Genomic DNA, 20,238 nt, shown 5'->3' with positions numbered 1-20,238 from the left:
TCTGGTCATTTAAATCTGTTGTGTTGTTAACTTTTATTTTGCATACACCTTGTCCTTTGTGTAGCCCCATACAAAGAAATCCATAGTCATAATATCCGGAGAATGAGGAGGCAATGGAATGAGACCATCCTGGCTGATCTGTCAGTTAAGAAATCATTTACATGCAAGCTCCAGTGTAGTGGTGCCCCACCTTTCTGATAGAACAGTATATTAAGAGAGCCAGCAAAAGAGGTAAGCAAACCCTTAGCCATAATTATGAGAGCATCTTTGGATTCATAGAAGGTCCCTATGGACTGGAGAAGTGCAAATACATCCCCAATTCATAAAGTGGGATCAAAAGGCGACATGAGTAATTACAGATCTGTTAGCTTAATGTTTGTTTCAGGGAAAATAATGGAATTGCTGGTTAAAGAAGTAATGCATGCCCATTTTGACAGCATGCAATTATACTGCAATCACAGCATTGATTTGTCAAGAGGTGGTCTTGTTAACCAATCTGATAAGTTACTACGATGCAGTGACCAAGGAACTGGGTGCAAAAAATAATTTTGACATCATATACTTGAATTTCAGGAAGGCTTTTGATACTCTTACACATAGATAGCTTAAATAAATTTAAGGCTTAACTAGACAAACATTTGGAGTGACTGGATGGGTGAAATGGGAAGTTTTTTTTTTTTTTTTTGGCTGATGCTCTTTAATCTTGCTTTCTTGCATCATATTCTTCAACTATCGCTAATGCTAATAAAAGACTGCTATACAAACTGGAGCAATGTGGCATTAAGGGCAGGTTACTGCTATGGATAAAGGAATGATTAAGTGGAAGATGACAGAGTGGTTATCAGTGGGCACTGCTGTTCGTGGACTAATGTTATTAGTGGAGTGCACCAGGGTTCAGTGCTGGGTTCATAGTCATTTTCAATATTTATCAATGATACTGATGAAAGTTGGCATTGTAGTTAATGACAATCATCAGGGTGAGCTACTGCAACAAGATCTAGGAAAATTGGGTCGATGTGCTGAGAAATGGCAGTTGAAGTTTAATACAGGTGACCCCCGCTTAACGCTGATAATTTGTTCCGTAAAAACAGAGTGCTAAGTGAATCCGCGCTAAGCAAGTGCCGCATTCCCATAAGGTAACATGTATTTGTGAGTTGCGGTAGGTGCCATAGGATATTTCCTAATCAATAATAAACGGTAGTGAAAAGATGCACAAATGTCAGTCAAAATATTTAATATTCAAATATTTGTACATATAAAATATTCTGCATTACGTACGTATATAATTATGTGGTAACTACTTACGTATCAAAATTAAACTTAAAATTCCAATTAAAATCATAAATTTAATTGATTTAATTTAATTGATGAATTTAATCATGAAAAATGTGTCGATTTTGGGTTGAAGTTTGGCCCTCTTCCAAATAAACTAAAAGGGGTTATTAATTTTAAATCCCTCGCAGCGTTACCACCCAACAATAAAGTCAACCGATCCTTCGCCGCTTTGAAACGTGGCATGTTTTTTCTTCTTTCAATATGAAACTTCTTTAAGGCATTCGTTTCCACAAAAGTCCTGCTTCATCTACGTTAAAAACTTGTTGAGAAGTATAACACATAATATCCCTCTACAATAATTTTAACAAGTTCTTTTTTGAAAGTTTCGGCTCCTTCTGCACTTGTGGCTTCTCCCTGGATTTTAAATCTATTCAACCAGCCCTTACTAGTTTTAAATGGTTCAACATTTTTTTTAAGGAGAGTTTTCTTCAGATCATCATATAGGCTAATCTCTCTCTCTCTCTCGCTCTCTCTCTCTCTCTCTCTTTTTTTTTAATAATATTTAACTTAACCGAATTCTGCATTGGATATTATCTTCAATAAAATTAGTTAGTCTTTCCATTTCAATCCTAATAGCCGGCCTAGCCCTAGTTGCTTGCAGTGGAACAGCTGTCTTTCCTGCTACTAAAATTAATTCTTTATTTTTTATAATTGTTCTTAGAGTTAAACTTGCCAGTCCTAAATTATGGCACACATCCGCTTGTCGGTGACTGGAGTCGATTTGCTACAAAACGACTAATATAATTTTCAAATTCAGTCTTTTTCTTACATTTGTAGTCTTCATACTATGTCCAGACATTGCTTTTTCATTCTTATTCGCCATTATTAAACTCTTCAAAAATGTAAATGCATTGGTTACATTTATTATGATACAGCGTTCGAGTAAACTGTCCGTTACGCATGTCTAATACTGTACTGAGTGATGACTAGACTTGGGATAAATGCATATAACCCAAATATTACAAGCAATGTACTTGATTATTTTTTAAAATGTTGATCTCGGAATACATAACAAGTCACTGTACTGCAATTAAATTAGCGTGCGAGAAAATTTCACTGAGTGTGGGAAAATGTCTCAAGTCGACATGGGAAATGTTTTAATGCTGCTTTGCTATTCATTTTCAAGCTATCGACTCCATCAGATGAAATGTTTTCGTTAAATATGCCAAAAATGCAATCTGTACACTGGTAAAAGAGCATTATAGTCAGATATGGGTTATAATATAAGAACAGCGTTATAGCGAATCAATGTAAAGCAAACTGCATTATAACAAGGGCCTGCTGTACTGTATACAGGTCTGGAGGCCTTACTTTAGGAGGGATGTAGATCTGCTCGAACAGGAGCAGAGAAGGGCAACCAGATTGATGAACAGAACAAAAGGGTGCTCTTACCTAGAAAGGCTTCAGTTCTGCAAATTGCAGCAACTTAAGACTCAATCAGATCTCCCACCAGGCGATCTGATTGAGTAAGCTGAATGTTAATGGTATTCTTTCACTTGCTGAGATTACACCTACACAAGGGGGCATAAATTGAAGTTGAGGAAGGATGGTTGCAGGATAGATATGCAGAAGTTTTCCTTCAGCCATTGGGTGGTTGATTGTTGATATAGGCTTCTATCTGTTGTTGTGGAAGTGGATGGGTTAAATAAATTCAAGGAAGAACTAGAGAAATTCTTGAGGGTACGGATGGGTAAACTGTTTTTATTTATTTTTTTATTTTTTGGCTGATGCAATATAAGTTTACTTTCTTGCATCGTTATTACTACTATATTCCAGTATATATATTCCAGCTGAAATGCAGCGTACAGTGCAAACATATCTAGTTAATTTTCAATGTTTTCATGAAAGAAAAAATGGCCTAATCACCTGGCTGAATGAAAGTATGCACTACACATTTACATTTTGACTGTCTTGCTTGTGTTTTCATGAAGTGAGTGGGATTTTCAGATCCCATATGTGACAATTATGTCTGTTGACTTGACCAGACAGGTGGATGTCATTTCATCACTGAAAATGACCTTTTCTAGAAAGCGCTCATCTTCATCTACACAATTGAGAAGGTGAACGGCGAGTTACTGTCATTGTGATTTGTCACAAGTGTTAATTTCCTGGGTGATTTGGGTTCTGTAAGCATAAATTTTCAATCTCTTGTGAACCAATCTGTGCAGTATTGCTTGTGGTATTTGTAGCTGCAGGTTGCATAATGGTTTGCAAGATAATAGTGTACCTATTATCTTGCAAACCATTTTAAGATAACTATTACAATGAAATTTTAATCAAGCTACATAATCAGGTGAATAATTTATAGACACCCTGTGTGTATATAGATAGGTCTAAATTTATTATTTATTTGCTTGTAACTTTGGCTATATTTGCCTTATAATTTAAAATTGAGAAAGGGGTTCTGCAAGGAGACACAATATCGCTGAAGTTGTTTATTGCTGCCCTTGAAGTTTTCAGAAGATTGGACTGGTCGCAGAAAGGGATCATTGTGAATGGAGAGTTCCTAAACCATTTATGATTTGTAGATGATATTATGATCATAAGCCATGATTCCAAAGAATTAGAAGAAAATCTGAATCAGTTATGCAGTTAGTAAGGATTTCGGGCTAAAGATGAATATGGTTAAAACAAAAGTAATGATGAAAAAGTATGCCACAGAAAGGAATATCATCATTGAAGGAGCAGAAATTGAAAAGGTGGATTCATATACTTATCTTGGACGTCAGCTGTAATAATGATAAATGGCTGGAAGTCAAGAGAAGAATAAATTTCGAATGGATAGCATTCAGCAAATAAAGTCACATACTGAGGAGCAGTATCTCAATTTGCCTGAAACATAAAATAATGAACCAGTGTATACTCCCCACTGTGACTCATGGAAGTGAAATTGGGCACTCACCAAAAGAATGGAAGAGAAGCTGAAAACTAAACAACAAAGGATGGAACGAATTATATTAGGAATCAGACTGTAGAATAAGAAGAGAAACTCATGGAGTACATTCTTATCAAAAGTAAAGAACTGAAATGGACTTGGGCAGGACATGTAGCTCAAAGACATGATGACAGATGGACTAAGAAAATAACAGAATGGTACCTAAGAGGAACTAAAAGAAAACCTTGAAGACTAGAGCAGAGATGGACAGATGAAATTCAAGAGTTCGTGGGCAGTAAATGGATGGCCATTGCACAAAAAAGAATGAACTGAAAAGTTGCTGGAGAGGCCTTCATCCTCTAAATAAACTAATAAACTAATAAACAGAATCTCTTCAGGATGCCACCCTATTTCGCGCGCGCACACACACACACACACACACACACACACACACACACACACACACACACACACACACACACACACACACACACACACACACACACACACACATATATATGTGTGTGTGTGCGAAATAGGGTGGCATCCTGAAGAGATTCTGTTTATTAGTATTCTTATATAATATTAAGTATAGGATTATTATATTTTAGTGTACATGCAACTTCTTACTGGTACAATTTACAATATCTTGGGGTCATTACTAGCATGGATGGGAAATGCCTTCCTAGTAACTGAAACACTAACTTCATATTCTTTGTTTGTATACTGTTCGCTTTCCTCCAACTAATTTTTTCTCCCTACACACTCTGGGATATTAGTTTATATGAGGGTAGGAGTGTCTATTTCTCTCCTATTTCCTTGCATAATTTTGCTCCTATTAGCTAAACTGCTGTACCATTGCCTGTGACCACAACATGTACCCACCAAAAGTGAATATATATATATATATATATTAGATATACTACCAAGCTCTGTGTTTTCAGTCACTCACAGGATAGGTTGCCAGTAGATATACCCAATTACTGAAAACAAATACAGCAGACTCTAGATTTACTGAGATCGGATTAACTGGGACACTTCTTCAAGACTCCAAATTTAAAAAAAAAAAAAAAAAAAAAAAAACCAGAAACCATAAAATTCAAGTAATAAATAAATATAATAGGTATAAACAGATGTTTTGCAAGCCGTAAATAAGTGACAAGAAGCAACATTATATGTCGTCATAGGGAGATTAGTGTACCTATTATCTTGCAACCCCCACTGTCTTCACACCTACTGCTCAAAACAAAAAAAGGAGACCAAATGTTATTTTGATTTAGCGCATTGCATCAATTGTGTTCCGTCTTGCCGCAGAAGGATAGATTTTGTTTTGTTATTTATGTCAGGCATGTCGGAATTTTTTTTTTGTAACTTTTTGTTTGTTTATTTAGAAATCGCAAAAATGATGGGGAAACGCAAGAGTTGTACTTTCAATTAAACAAAAACTTGAAATTATTCAAAAGTTTGAAAACGGTGCATCTGTTAAATCTCTAATGAACCATTATAATGTTGGTGACTAAACCGTATGCAACATCGTAAAAAATAAAGGAAGCTATTAGATTTAAAATAGACATCATAAATAATAGTGTGTTGTATGGGACACGCGAGTAGTGCATTAAGTTTTTTCATTTTTTATCTATTGCCATACTTTTTTCGTAGGTTGCTGAACCTTTTTCGACACAGTAAGTCCCTGACTTATGTAGCTTCCGACTTATGTTATGCTATTTATATATTTTTTATATGACTGAAGATTTCAGTGAAGGGGACACACATTTCACTATTATAACATAAAAACCCATAGAATTCCAGCTATTGGTATTATCGCAAATGCAATAAGATAGTTTATAATTAGATGTACTTAGAGGGGAACAGGTATCCTGTGTGTTATCAGACACTCAGCCTAAAACACTGATGGATCCAATATCTCTCTATTACAGAAGATTTAGGAGAAGTCCGGTTGGCCTGCCTCCCTAAAATCCACTCATGCACACCTTCTCGATGGTAAGCCCTGTTACGTCACTTAGGTGGCAACGAACGTGTAGAGTGGTTCTCTTCAAGACGCCTGGTCAGCGTGAAGAGGAAAAGACCAAACCCTCCAGCAATGAGAGCACAACAATACAAATGGCCCTCAGTCCCCAGCAGCTTTCACTCTCCCTCTTACGGCAGCGAGAGGATCAGAGTGGAAGCAGAGGGTGCTAAGAATCTCTGGGTACGACCAGGCTTCCATGCACGGAAATTGAACTTGGCCTGTTATAACGTACGATCACTCATCGGTGAAGACAGGATATTAGAGCTGGAAAAGGAATTAGAAAATGTGAATTGGAATATCATCGGTTTGGCTGAAACACGAAGAAGAAATGAATCACATAAGTTTATCAAGTGGAAATCTGCTGTACACCAATGGAAACAGTGAAAGGAGTGAAGGTGGAGTTGGGTTTCTGGTCCATAAAGATTTTAAAAACAACATTTTGGAATTCAAAAGTACATCACCAAGGGTGTCAAGACTAATACTCAAGATTTCTAAGAGGTACAAGCTAAAGATTATAATGATTTATGCACCAACATCGAGCCATGATGATGAAGAGGTTGAAGAAATGTACACTGAAATTGAGAGTCTTCTAGACGAGCAGAAAAACCCACTACACTATTATTATGGGGGACTTCAATGCTAAGGTTGGAAAAAGGCAAAACAGTGCAGAAAGAAGAACTATAGGAAATTTTGGAATTGGTGAAAGAAATAAGAGGTGAAAGACTTGTGGAATTTGCAGAATCTCAAGGAATGTCAGTAATGAACACTTTTTTCAAGAAAAGGGTGAACAGAAAGTGGACATGGAAGAGTCCAAATGGATTAACAACTAATGAAATCGACTTCATCCTCACTAACAGAAGATATATTGTGAATGATGTTACCGTCCTGAATAAGGTAAATGTTGGAAGTGATCACAGAATGGTAAGATGTACACTTGATATAGATGTAGGAAAGGAAAGGAAAAAAACTGACTCGAGTAAATAATAGAAAGGTCTTTGAGATAACAGAGGAGGAGAAAAAGCAGTATGTACTGGAACTTAAGAACAAGTTTGAGCTTCTGCAGACTGCTCAGAACCAAGATATCGACGAAGAATATTACAACTTTCTGAAAGTGATAAAGCCCAAGAAACCTATAGGGAAACAGAAATCCAAAGAAGAAAAAATTAGTCAAGAAACACTTGTCATGATGAACCAAAGATGACAAATGAAGAGCAAGAAAAACACTGACAGGGAGAAAATTGAGTATACCGAGTTATGCAAGCCATTAGAAAGAGACTCAGAGAGGACATAAGAAGATTTAACACAAGAAAAGTAGAACAAGCATTAAGGGAAAACAAAGGATTGAAATCAGCAGCCATGAGCAGTAATACAGAAAGACAAATGATACTGAAACTGAAGAATAGCGATGGTGTACTTATAAACAGCAGAGAAGGCATAATTCAAATAGCAGAAGACTACTATAGAGAATTATACAAGGAGCGAGGGAATGATACCAGCAGTGGGGAACATGGATTGCAAAGTAGCAACACATACGACATACCCGATATTCTTCCTGATGAGGTAGAACATGCATTGAAGAAAATGAAGAATCGGAAAGCCCCGGGGGAAGATGAAGTTACTGTAGAGTTGTTAAAATTGGGAGGAAGAGACATAACACAAAAACTGGCAAGGCTCTTCACAAAGTGCATTAGAAAAGGTGTGATGCCTAAGTAGTGGAATAATGCAATCATAGTTTTGCTGCATAAGAAAGGAGATAAATCAGAAATTGGAAATTATAGACCAATTATCTTGTTATCCCATATCTACAAGTTGTTCACAAGGGTCATTACTAACAGATTAGAAAGTATACTTGATGAGAATCAACCGAAAGAGCAAGCTGGCTTTAGGACAGGATTCTCAACTATGGATCACCTTCACGTAATGTCACAGCTAATGGAGAAAGCAAATGAATATAAAACACCATTATGCCTGGCATTTGTGGATTATGAAATAATAAGGCCTCCGTAGCCGAGTGGGCAGGAGCGGGAGTGCAGTAGCACACGCTCTTTGAGTAGACCGGGGTTCAAGCCCCCTTACTGCTGAATACGGTCGATCTGCCAACCCGCACTGGACCAGCGTGGCAGATTATGGTCCATTTCCCTCAGCATGAATTGTTGAGGAGGCTACCACCCTGCAGTGGGTTGATAATGGCTGCACTTTACTTTTTTTTTTTTTCTCAACTATGGATCACCTTCACGTAATATCACAGCTAATGGAGAAAGCAAATGAATATAAAACACCATTATGTCTGGCATTTGTGGATTATGAAAAGGCATTTGACTCCATACAGCATAAGACAATGTTTCAGGCACTGCAAAGACAAGGCATAGATACTCCATATATTATGATTTTGAAGAAAATATATGAGAGTGCTACATCCTTTATTAGACTAGACAAAGACAGTAGGAAATTTAAAATCGAGAAAGGAGTTCGACAAGGAGACACAATATCTCCGAAGCTGTTTACTGCTGCCCTTGAGGAAGCTTTCAGAAGATTAGACTGGTCGCAGAAAGGAGTCAATGTGAACGGAGAGTACCTAAACCATTTACGATTTGCAGATGACATTGTGGTCATAAGCCACGATCCCAAAGAATTAGAGGAAAATCTTAATCAGTTATGCACAGTTAGTAAGGATTTTGGACTAAAGATGAATATGGCTAAAACAAAAGTAATGATGAACAAGTATGCCATAGAAAGGGAAATAATGATTGAAGGAGCAGTAATTGAAAAGGTGGAGTCATATACTTATCTGTTGTTGTTGTTGTTTTTGGTTTTTAGGAGCATTAGCAACTAAGGCCATATTGCTCCGGGAATATGCGGTGGTCATTCCCTGACCTTTCCGCATCCTCCGTATTTGGTGGTGACGGGCTCGAACCCCGGTCTAATCAAGAAGCGTGTTCTACGCACTGCTGCTCCTTCCCACCTGGCTACGGAGGCGCCTATACTTATCTGGGACAAGTTATTAGCTGTAATAATGATAAATGGCTGGAAGTCAAGAGAAGAATAAATTTTGGATGGATAGCATTCAGGAAATATAGTCACATACTGAAGAGCAATATCCCAGTTTGTCTGAAACGTAAAATAATGAATCAATGTATACTCCCCACCATGACTTATGGAAGTGAAACTTGGGCACTCACCAAAAGAATGGAAGAGAAGCTAAGAACTACACAGCGAAGAATGGAACGAATTATATTGGGAATCAGATTGTTAGATAAGAAGAGAAACACATGGATTAGGCAGCAAACTCAAGTAAAGGACATTCTTATCAAAACTAAAGAACTAAAATGGTCTTGGGCAGGACACATAGCTCGAAGACATGATGACAGATGGACTAAGAAAATAACAGAATGGTACATGGAACATGTGCCAAGAGGAGCTAGAAGAAAACCTGGAAGACAAAGGCGGAGATGGATAGATGAAATTCATGAGTTTTTGAGTAGTAAATGGATGGCCAGTGCTCAAAACAGAAGGAACTGGAAAGTTGCTGGAGAGGCCTTCATCCTGCAGTGGATTGAAAATGGCTGATGATGATGATGATGAACAGCAAAGCTCCAAATAACCTGGAAAGTGCAAATTGTTTTATGGCAGTGACCTCCAGAAATGTTCTTTAGTAAAATGTGAGTTCACGTGGAGTGATAATAGTGAGTTTTCGCCTTAACCCTTTGAAGTTCTTTTCAGAAAATTTAATTTTTATTGTTATCATGGTGCTGACTAAGAGAATAAGTGACAGTGGTACTAGTAAATCTATCAAGGAAAGGAAAGCGATCGAGTTGGATCAGAAAATGAAAATAATAAGGATGTATGAAAATGGCCAAACATTAATTAACAAGTATCACTCGGAATTCAGATTTGTCAGTAGGAATGGTGAACACAATGAAGGCGAAAGACAGAATATGAGAAGCGGTGAAGCGATCGGCACCAATGACAGTCAACTATAATATCAAGGCTACGAAATACATATCAGTTTTTACAATATAATAACATGCGTTTTTACTTCCTTTTATGGTTTCTTTTCTTATGTGCCAATCTGGTTACCAATTGAACTAATTAAAAATATATAACTATTTTTCTTCATTCTTCTGAGGATATTACTTGGTTTTTGTAATTTTGGAATATCAGGGATATAGTAGCAATATTTTATTAGTCATTCCCGAGTTGGCGCCTCTGTAGCCAGGTGGGCAGGAGCAGCAGTGCGTAGCACACGCTTCTTGATTAGACCGGAGTTCGAGCCCGTGACCACCAAATACGGAGGATGCGGAAAGGTCAGAGAATGACCACCGCATATCATCGGAGCAATATGGCCTTAGTTGCTAATGCTCCTAAAAACCAAAATAACAACATTACAACAATTCCCGAGTTACATAAAACTCAATTTACGTAAGAAGTCCTGGAACATATCTCTTACATATGTCAGGGACTTGCTGTATTTTTGAATTAACCGGCAAATTGATTATCTGGGAATTTTTTTTTTTTTTTTTTTTACCATCTATTCCGGAAAATCGTGAGTCCAGAAAAATCTCGTAAGTAATATACATAATGTGAGTGTTCTTTCTTGGCAGGTACATGCAGGATTGACACGTCATCACACTACATTACATAGACATGGTCAGGTCAGTTACAAACAATTGCAGGTAATACATAATTGTCCTGTTACATATAATCAGAGTAAATGCATTGTGGTAATGCCTTTGTAGTTTGGGACAACATGAAATAACTGCATATAATCAGTTTATAAGTTAATATGGTATGAAGAATAATATTAATAGTGATCAAACACTGCATCGGTCTTCAAACAGGATAAAAATAACTGTACAGTCTACTATGGCACTTGGGAGGGCTGTAGAAAATACATTACAAGAGCCAATAGCATTTGATGGGGGTGACTGTCACAATTTACGCTGCTACAAATACTGTAACATCCCAAATATTAGCCAGATTATAGAGGTGAGTTTAAAATTCAATAAATGTCGTAACAAATGGTTTATGACATGCTCAGCAATGGCTAATGATGCAACATAAACAGAAGAGGGCCAAAATAATAGTGTTCCTTTTTGCAAAGTAGAAAATACAGTATACCTGCTGGCATGCCAAGTGGGCAGAGGATAAACAAAAAATCATCTACTCTATATTAGAATGAACAGACACAGATCAGACAGCAGCAACCCTAGAAAAATTAAATTGGATGTGGTGTTATACACTTCAATGTGGATTTCATAATTCAGGCATGAAGATTATAGTCATTATTGAATCAGCTAAACACAGAAATTGTAGAAGATATTTTCATGTTAATACATAAAACACTATAATCATCCTGCCAGAACTGGTTCCAAACCACACACACACACATTGTAAGCAATAGCAAAATTACTGCATATAAATGTATAGAAATGGACAGAAGAGGTTGCAAAGAAGTGAGGAAATCACAAAAACAGGACCAGATTTGCAGATTTAACAAAATGCTGGACTGGGATCAGGAGATCTATTTATATCAGATCAAAGTCGCCTCCGTAGCCAGGTGGGAAGGAGCAGCAGTGCATAGCACATGCTTCTTGATTAGACCGGGGTTAGAGCCCGTCACCACCAAATACGGAGGATGCGGAAAGGTCAGGGAATGACCACCGCATATTCCTGGAGCAATATGGCCTTAGTTGTTAATGCTCCTTAAAAAAAAAAAAAAAAAAAACCAAATAATAACAATAACAATATTAGATCAATTAAAACACAATTATTTATCTGCAAACATAGTGTACTTAAAGCCCTAATAAGGTTTATAAACATTTAAGTTTAAGAACGAACATTTGCTAAGCCTTATAACAGACATTGGAAGATACAGTCTCAAAAACATAGATAATTTGGCATTAGCATTAGTAGAGGCATACGATGCAAGAAAGATTGCTTTCTTGCATCATAGCATCAGCCAAAACAAAAAAAAAAAAAAAAAACTCGTCCCATTTCAAACATCCATTCGCCCAAAGGTTTGTCTTGTTTAGCCTTGAATTTATTTAAGCCGTCAACTACAACGGCAAATGGAGGTTTGTTCCAGCAATCACCACCCCCTGGCTAAATGCAAATTTATGTACATCTATTCTATAACTGTCTTTCCTCAATTTGAATTTATGCCCCTTCAGGTGCGGAATATGAGCAAGAGGAAGAATCCCATCAGCATTCAGCTTGCTGACAATGAGGCTTTATACACCTCAATCAGATCACCTTGCAGTTACCTAGTCTCCAGACACTGCAGTTTGCAGAACTTAAAATGAGGCCTAGAGACCTGTACACAGTACTCAAGGTGTGGCCTGATCATTACCTTAGGTGATTATCCCCTTAGACAAGGGGATAATCACCTCCTTATCCAAGCTAGCAAAATTCCTATATATCATTGACAAGACCCCATGAGCAACCATTGCAGCCCGTCTGCACTGCTCAGAAAACTTCATATCTGAATGCACAAGTTCCCTCCACCCCCAGGTCTTTTTCATTTTCCATTACCCTGAGTGTTGTACTGCACAGTTGGTATGTTACTCTGGGGTTACTGCTACCTATATGCAGTACTTTGCATTTGTCAATATTAAACTTCAGTTTCCACCTCTCAGCCCATCTGCTCAACTTTCCTATATCCTGTTGCAGTAGAATATTGATCCTTACTGTCATTAACAACACTACCAACCTTCGTATCATCTGCAAACTTGAACATTAAGCCTGATATACCTTCATCAGTATCATTAATAAATACTAGTAAATTAATAAGAGGAGTTTACCTCAATATAGTACGTGGAACACTTCCGTATGATACCCTCCAGAAATTAAAACGGAAAAAACGAAAAAATCGACAACTTACCGGTACATTAAAGAAAATATAAATAATTAAATAATCAATTTAACACAATTCAAAATCAATTCAAAACAATTAAAATTCAAATTAACGCAATTAAAAGAATCTAACGAAAATATTCAAAACGATTTTCCTTCCTGAAGCTTCAGGAAGGAAAATCGTTTTGAATATTTTCGTTAGATTCTTTTAATTGCGTTAATTTGAATTTTAATTGTTTTGAATTGATTTTGAATTGTGTTAAATTGATTATTTAATTATTTATATTTTCTTTAATGTACCGGTAAGTTGTCGATTTTTTCGTTTTTTCCGTTTTAATTTCTGGAGGGTATCATACGGAAGTGTTCCACATACTATATTGAGGTAAACTCCTCTTATTAATTTACTAATATTATTATCAACGTAGAACATATTGAGTATTACAGCTCTGATTCATACTATCTCATTAATAAATACAGAAAACAACAATGGGCCCAACACAAACCCCTGGGGAACTCCATTAAGAGCATTAGTTCACAAAGAGTGGTGTCCATTGATTACAACTCTGTCTTCTCCCACTCAACCATCCTTTTATCCATTGTAGCAACTTGCCCATAATGCAATACTGCTCCAACTTGTATAATAGTTTTCAATGTGCAACAGTATCAAAAGCTTTCCTAAAATCCAAGTATATGATATCAAAATTTTTTTTTTTTCATCCAATTCCTCTGTGATCATAGTATCCAATCAAATTGGTCAGACAGGACTTTCCCTTAACAGATGCATTAACATAATGTTGAATAATGTAGTGTTAAGTTTCTAGATAAAAGGTTTGGCCAAGTAGGTTGGAAGGATATATTTCAAAAATACCATAGTTTACTACTGCCTTAAACCAAAAGTAGCCATTATACCTAGATTTATCTCCAATCACCCATAGGATTAGGAAGGGAAGTTGTTCCAGTAATCCTTGTTCTATAATGACCACTGATGGGTCATTATATTGGAAAAAAAAAAAGTGTTTTAAATATATTTTGCATATTGAAAATTAACATTTATTTTGTATTCATATATGTGAATACAAAACTACAGCTGCAGATTTATTGCTATGAAAATAGGGACAAAAGATTCATGAATAAAATCCACAGGCATATTATTACAGGAGACCTAGGTATTATAGAAGGTGAAGAACTGAGAAACCTTATGAAATACGGTTTTAAATTTAGACGTAACTATAAGAATAGCATACAAAAAGTTAGAAAAGAGATATACTGTGATTTACTACAATTTAGCTTTAAGTTAGCCCTTAAATATAACATACCAATTGAACTTCCGTTGTTACATAGGCGAAACTGAACAGGCATCATCTTGACTTACCGCCAGTGTCACACCATGCATATGAGTCAATTGTGAGTGGCAGCTCAGATAATAATATAGTTTTTCACAAAAAAAAAAAAGCAGTACAGTTTTTCATGAAAAATGATCGCTCTTTATCAAACAGCTCTTGTACATTATTTGTATTCTTACCTTTGCATTATTGCATGGGAGAGTTTTTGCTCCAATTGGCAAATTATTTAAAGCAGAACACTTGTAACTCCGATGATTTTTCAGAAAATGAGAAATAACTGAAAAATTGTCTTTAGTAAAAGGTTTTCTAGAGATTCGTGTAGGTGGAATATCATTCTTGCTTATTCAGCTTTTTAAAAGAATGCTTTTAGTCTTCTGTAAAATTTGTGGGTTGGGGTTGAAAAAGTTTGCAAATTAAGGTAACTGATGTTGCCTTTAAACAGTCCTGATCTTGCTCTTTGAGACATTCATTTGTTTAGGCCTCTCAAGTATGCTTCTGTTGGCAACATTTTTATGTGTGATGATGATATGGAAATAACCATCTCTGGCTGCATCAAACTAGGCAAACTTTTTTTTGTAATATCATAATAGTGTTACTTCTGTGTTGACATAAATGTACAGAACATGTCAGTAAATTATAATGGGGCTTGGGAAAAAAAAAGTGTTTTAAATATATTTTGCATATTGAAAATTAACATTTATTCTAAATATGTGAATATATTGACACTGGTTTGGTTTAAATCCAAAAAAAAAAAAAAAAAACCCTAAAAAAAATTGGAATTTTTTTTTTTTTTTTTTTTTTTTTTTTTGAATGACCCTTGTTGAATCATGCATATCATGAAGACTCCTTGGATTGGATTACAGTTTTCAGTATTCCTGGTTTAAGTACCAATCTCTTTTAAGCTATGTAGGATAAGTCAACTGTGGCCAGCACTAATTTACTTTGTTAAAATGACATAGCAGTTAATGGGTGGAGAAATATAAACTTAGGCCAATTGTTCAATGAGTACAATGAACAATTGTACAGAGAAATAGAGTGGGCTAGTAAATCGGAATGTCTTATAATGGGGGATTTTAACTTCCCAGATATTGACTGGAACTTGTGGGTTGGTCAGACACACTAGTCAGACTTTTGTCAATTTATTGGATGATTGTTTTCTGCAGCAGCATGTTCGAGAGGCAACCAGAGAGAGTAATACTCTTGATCTGGTTATCAGCAGTGATCATTCGTGTATTAAGAATTTGCAGATAAAGGAACCACTAGATGGCCGTGATCCAGTGTACTGATGTGGGATTTACTTAAAGATTTAATTACCATCAGGGGTAAAGGAAAGGGTTTTTGCTTCAGTAAAGGTGAGTACAGTGGTCTCAGACAGTTTTTAAATTCTGTACAGTGGGATCAACTGACGATGTTACCAACAGTAAATTCTAAGTGGGAAGCATTCAAGGAATTAATCGTGGATGCTACTAAAAGTTTCATACCTATTAAGAAATATTGTTCAAGGTTTAGGGGCGCCTCCGTAGCCAGGTGGGAAGGAGCAGCAGTGGGTAGCACGCGGTTCGAGCCCGTCACCACCAAATACGGAGGATGCGGAAAGGTCAGGGAATGACCACCGCATATCCCGGAGCAATATGGCCTTAGTTGCTAATCCTCCTAAAAACCAAATAACAACATCAAGGTTTAGGCCTAAATGGTTATCTAATGAACTAATTGAGACTCGTAACAGAGAAGAAAAATGCATGGGATGCATATAAATTATCAAGCGACTCAGAAGCCTATGGCAGATATAAGCTAGTCTGTAATCAGGTCACAAAGGAGGTTAGGCAGGCGAAGGCAGATTACAAGAAATCCCTGGCAAAAGATGCTAAGAAAAACAGCAAGGATTTCTTTACTTATATAAACTCTAAAAGGAAGGGGATGAATCTGATTGGTCCACTTGACATCGATGGTTCGACTGTTTATGATCCTGCTCAGATAGCAAACAAACTGAATGAGTATTTTGCATCTACATTCACACGTGAGGAATTATTAAGGTTTGAAAATGGCAGAAGGTTATCAAATTGTAGCAGGATACTTAATGATTTTGTAATAACTGAAAGCAAAGTGGAGGAGAAATTGTTGAAGTCAAACATAAGAAAAGCACCTGGGGTGGATGGGATCTATTTAGTTATATTAAAGGAGGTGGCAAAGCAACTAAGCAAACCCTTAGCCATAATTATGAGAGCATCCTTGGACTCAGGGGAGGTTCCCACTGACTGGAGATGTGCAAATCTATCCCCAATTCACAAAGGAGGATTGAAGGGTGACACAAGTAATTACAGACCAGTTAGTTTAACTTCTGTTCCGGGTAAAATAATGGAGTCACTGGTTAAAGATGCATTGCAGGATCATCTAGACAAGACTGCAGCAATAATTCAGACACAGCATGGGTTTGTTAAGGGAAAGTCTTGTCTGACAAATTTGATAGGATATTATGATGTGGTTACAAAGGAACTGGATGCAAAAAATAATTTTGATATCATATATTTGGATTTCAGGAAAGCTTTTGACACTGTTGCGCATGGAAGACTATTGTACAAATTGGAGCAGAATGGTATTAAGGGTAAATTGCTACAATGGATAAAAGGATGGTTAAGTGGGAGAAGACAGAGGGTGGTAATCAATGGGTGCTGCTCTTCGTGGACTAATGTTATTAGTGGTGTCCCACAGGGTTCGGTGTTAGGTCCACTGTTGTTTTGTATATTTATCAATGATATTGATGAAGGTATATCAGTCTTAATGTCGAAGTTTGCAGATGATACAAAGGTTGGCAGGGTTGTTAATGACAGTAATGGCAGTGTGCTACTGCAACAGGATCTAGATAATTTGGGCAGATGGGCTAAGAAGTGGCAACTGAAGTTTAACCTTGACAAATGCAAAGTGCTGCATATGGGTAGAAGTAACCCCAGAGAAACGTACCAACTGTGTGATACTACACTTAAGGTGGTAGAAAATGAAAAAGACCTGGGAGTATTTGTGCAGTCAGATATGAAGTTTTCTGAGCAATGCAGACAGGCTGCCAGGGCAGGTCATAGGGTTTTGACAATGATATATAGGAATTTTGCTAGCAGGGAGAAGGAGGTGATTGTCCCTCTGTATAAGGCAATGGTCAGGCCACGCCTTGAGTACTGCGTACAGGTCTGGAGGCCTCATTTTAGGAAGGATGTAGATTTACTTGAGCATGTACAGAGAAGGGTGGCAACAAGATTGGTGAGGGGAATGAAGGGATCCTCTTACCAAGAGAGGCTTAAGTTCTGCAAATTGCAGTGGCTGGAGACTAGGCACTTGCACGGTGATCTGATTGAGGTGTATAAGGCCTTGAATGGGTTCAGCACGCTGAATTCTGATGGGATCCTTCCACTTGTTCAGATTACGAACCTAAAGGGGCATAAATTCAAATTAAGAAAAGACAGATGTAGAATAGATGTGTGGAAATTTGCCTTTAGCCAGCGGGTGGTTAATTGCTGGAACAAACTTCCATCTGTCGTTGTGGAAGTTGATAGGTTGAATAAATTTAAGGAGGAACTGGACAGGCATTTGGAGGGAATGGTGTGATTTTTTTTTTTTTTTTGGGTAAGATGCATAAGCTCATACACTTGCTTTCTTGCATCACATGCCACTACTACTACTATTAGTAAAAAATTCTAGTAATTTCAGCAAAAGAGATTTTTTAAAAACATCTTGCTTTCTGTAATTTGTTTTTCTTTGTTTTTTTTTTTTTTTTTTTTTTGGCAAGTTCATTTTTTTTTGTTTAATAGAAAATATCTGTCTAATATGTTATGGTGCTTTTTTTTTTTTTAATGAAATCACAAAAACGGAAGGTATTAGAACCTATAATACTTAGTACAGTGCATAGGTTGAAGATTGAGAAGATGAAAGAATATACTTGTTGACATTAGCCTTTATGTGTGACGGGAAGTTGTTCCAGAAAACGAAAGATGAAAGAATAAATGAAGAAGAAAAGTTGTTTCTGTGAGTTTTGAAGGTGGAGAGTAAAAGGATATTAACTGGTTGCAGCATGTGTTCAGACACATTTGGAAAATAGAGGTAATTATAGAAGCTAGTTCAGAACAACAGTGTCCATGAAAGTATCTATTGAAAAGCATGCAGCAGAAATGGAATGTCTGTGAGCAGAATGGAGAGACTTTGTAAGAGATGGGTCATCAATTAACCGAACTGCCCTCTTTTGAATGGAACAATAAGCCTGAGAGAGGTGATGTGGGAACAATATTCTATGGTAGTGCAGATTTAAGATTTATACAGAGTGGGTAGTTGTTTAGAAGAAAAGTAACAGGGAAAACCCAGTGTTTTAGATGCAAAGGGATCAATATTTGTGATGTGCTTATGAGAGTGGAATAGAAGTCAGGGTAATCCCTAATACGTGATCTTGCCTAGAAATCAAAGTGTCATCGAAAATAAGTATAGCAGCAGAAGAATTCTTTTTGCAAGATATGAGAAATTATTTATATAAATGTGACATTAAAGATAATTTTTTTTTTTTTTTTAGGAGAGCAATTAGTTACAGTAGCATAAAAAAATAAACTTATTTAATTTCAAGATTAAATCTTTTTACATTTCTATAAAACAGCCTAAAAATTTGAAGAAATTGATCTGTTGCGTACATTAACATTTCTCAAACATTTATCATTGGTGATTATGCATAAGAAGTTAGAAATGGGGTACAGCTATAAAACTAGCAGAGTTGAAATAGGTGTCAGACTTAAATTAATCCAAGAAACACAGCCACCATCCCTATATAGTGAAGTTTAATTTTCATAGTTTTGAAATGATTGTGATTAATTTCTCACAAGTATATTAATGCTTACTTTTGTTTTATTAGCGTTGCCATCAACTAGAAACATTCCAGAGTGACTGCAATAAAAAAATTGAAGCCAATGAGAAGGATTTAGCAGAATGTCGACTGTTGATTAGTCAGGTAAATTAATGATTGTTTAACTTATGTTTAGTAACACAAATTTTAAAATATATCTAAAAACTAAGATATATTTTGAGCATTTACTGTAATGCATGTCATTATTCATTTATTGTTGACAAAAGTAGTTTTGGTTTTGGAATTGAATTAAAATAAATGTTTTTAACATCGTGAGAATATTGCATGGGTGTGACCAAACTGTGGCTTGTGAACTCCATTTGGCTCTAACTTTATTTGCAGCTCTCAGGGAAACAAGGTCCTCATAATAATGTTTTATAATAACTTGAAGATGAACTACTTATTTGTTCTTATGTTTGCACATTACTTTTTATTATGTACTTCAACTGCACACAAAAGCAGATGACCAAAGCAAAGAGCATTATTTTCAACGGTTCTGGGAATGTACGGTATATTCTTCCCATATTTTAAAGTTTAAAAAAAAGGGAAGTAGATTTGCATTTTATGGTTTATGATGTGACTTAAGTATAATATATATTCTTGATGAGAAAAATGATATTTACTAGCTGTTTGAGGTATATGAAACTTTTCACCAATCTGCTATCAAAAGCAACATTTTTTTATCATTATTATTATAAATAGAAATGCTTATTTATATATTATTCGAGTGGATCATCTTCTAATTCCATTTTTGTTATATGTGATCTTCAGAAGACCCCTGATCCACTAAAAATGAAATAAAGAAGTGCATAGGAGAAATATTCATTTGTATATATAGCATTAAATAAAATAATAAAATGATTCTTATAGGTCAGGATGATCCATATAAGCAGCACTTAGATGTTGTTTACAAAGGATAATATGCTACTATATT

At 36.2% G+C, this 20,238-nt stretch overlaps 1 protein-coding gene across 2 annotated transcripts in view; it reads left to right on the top strand.

Moving 5' to 3' along the window:
• Window positions 1–20,238, top strand: part of LOC150079406 (kinesin heavy chain-like) — a 429,176-nt gene that overhangs the window by 253,691 nt on the left and 155,247 nt on the right. For both annotated transcript variants that reach the window (XM_090383638.1, XM_090383639.1), the window contains exon 16: window positions 19,314–19,409. In XM_090383638.1, the coding sequence (XP_090239764.1) occupies window positions 19,314–19,409 (96 nt within the window). The remainder of the gene's footprint in view (window positions 1–19,313; window positions 19,410–20,238) is intronic.

The sequence above is a fragment of the Mastigoproctus giganteus genome, chromosome 10 (genome assembly GCF_048544385.1).
Source record: "Mastigoproctus giganteus isolate SK-2022 chromosome 10, ASM4854438v1, whole genome shotgun sequence".
Classification (NCBI taxonomy): Eukaryota; Metazoa; Arthropoda; class Arachnida; order Uropygi; family Thelyphonidae; genus Mastigoproctus; species Mastigoproctus giganteus.
The sequence above is the reverse complement of the archived record's forward strand: the minus strand, read 5'-3'. Positions and strand labels throughout refer to the sequence as shown.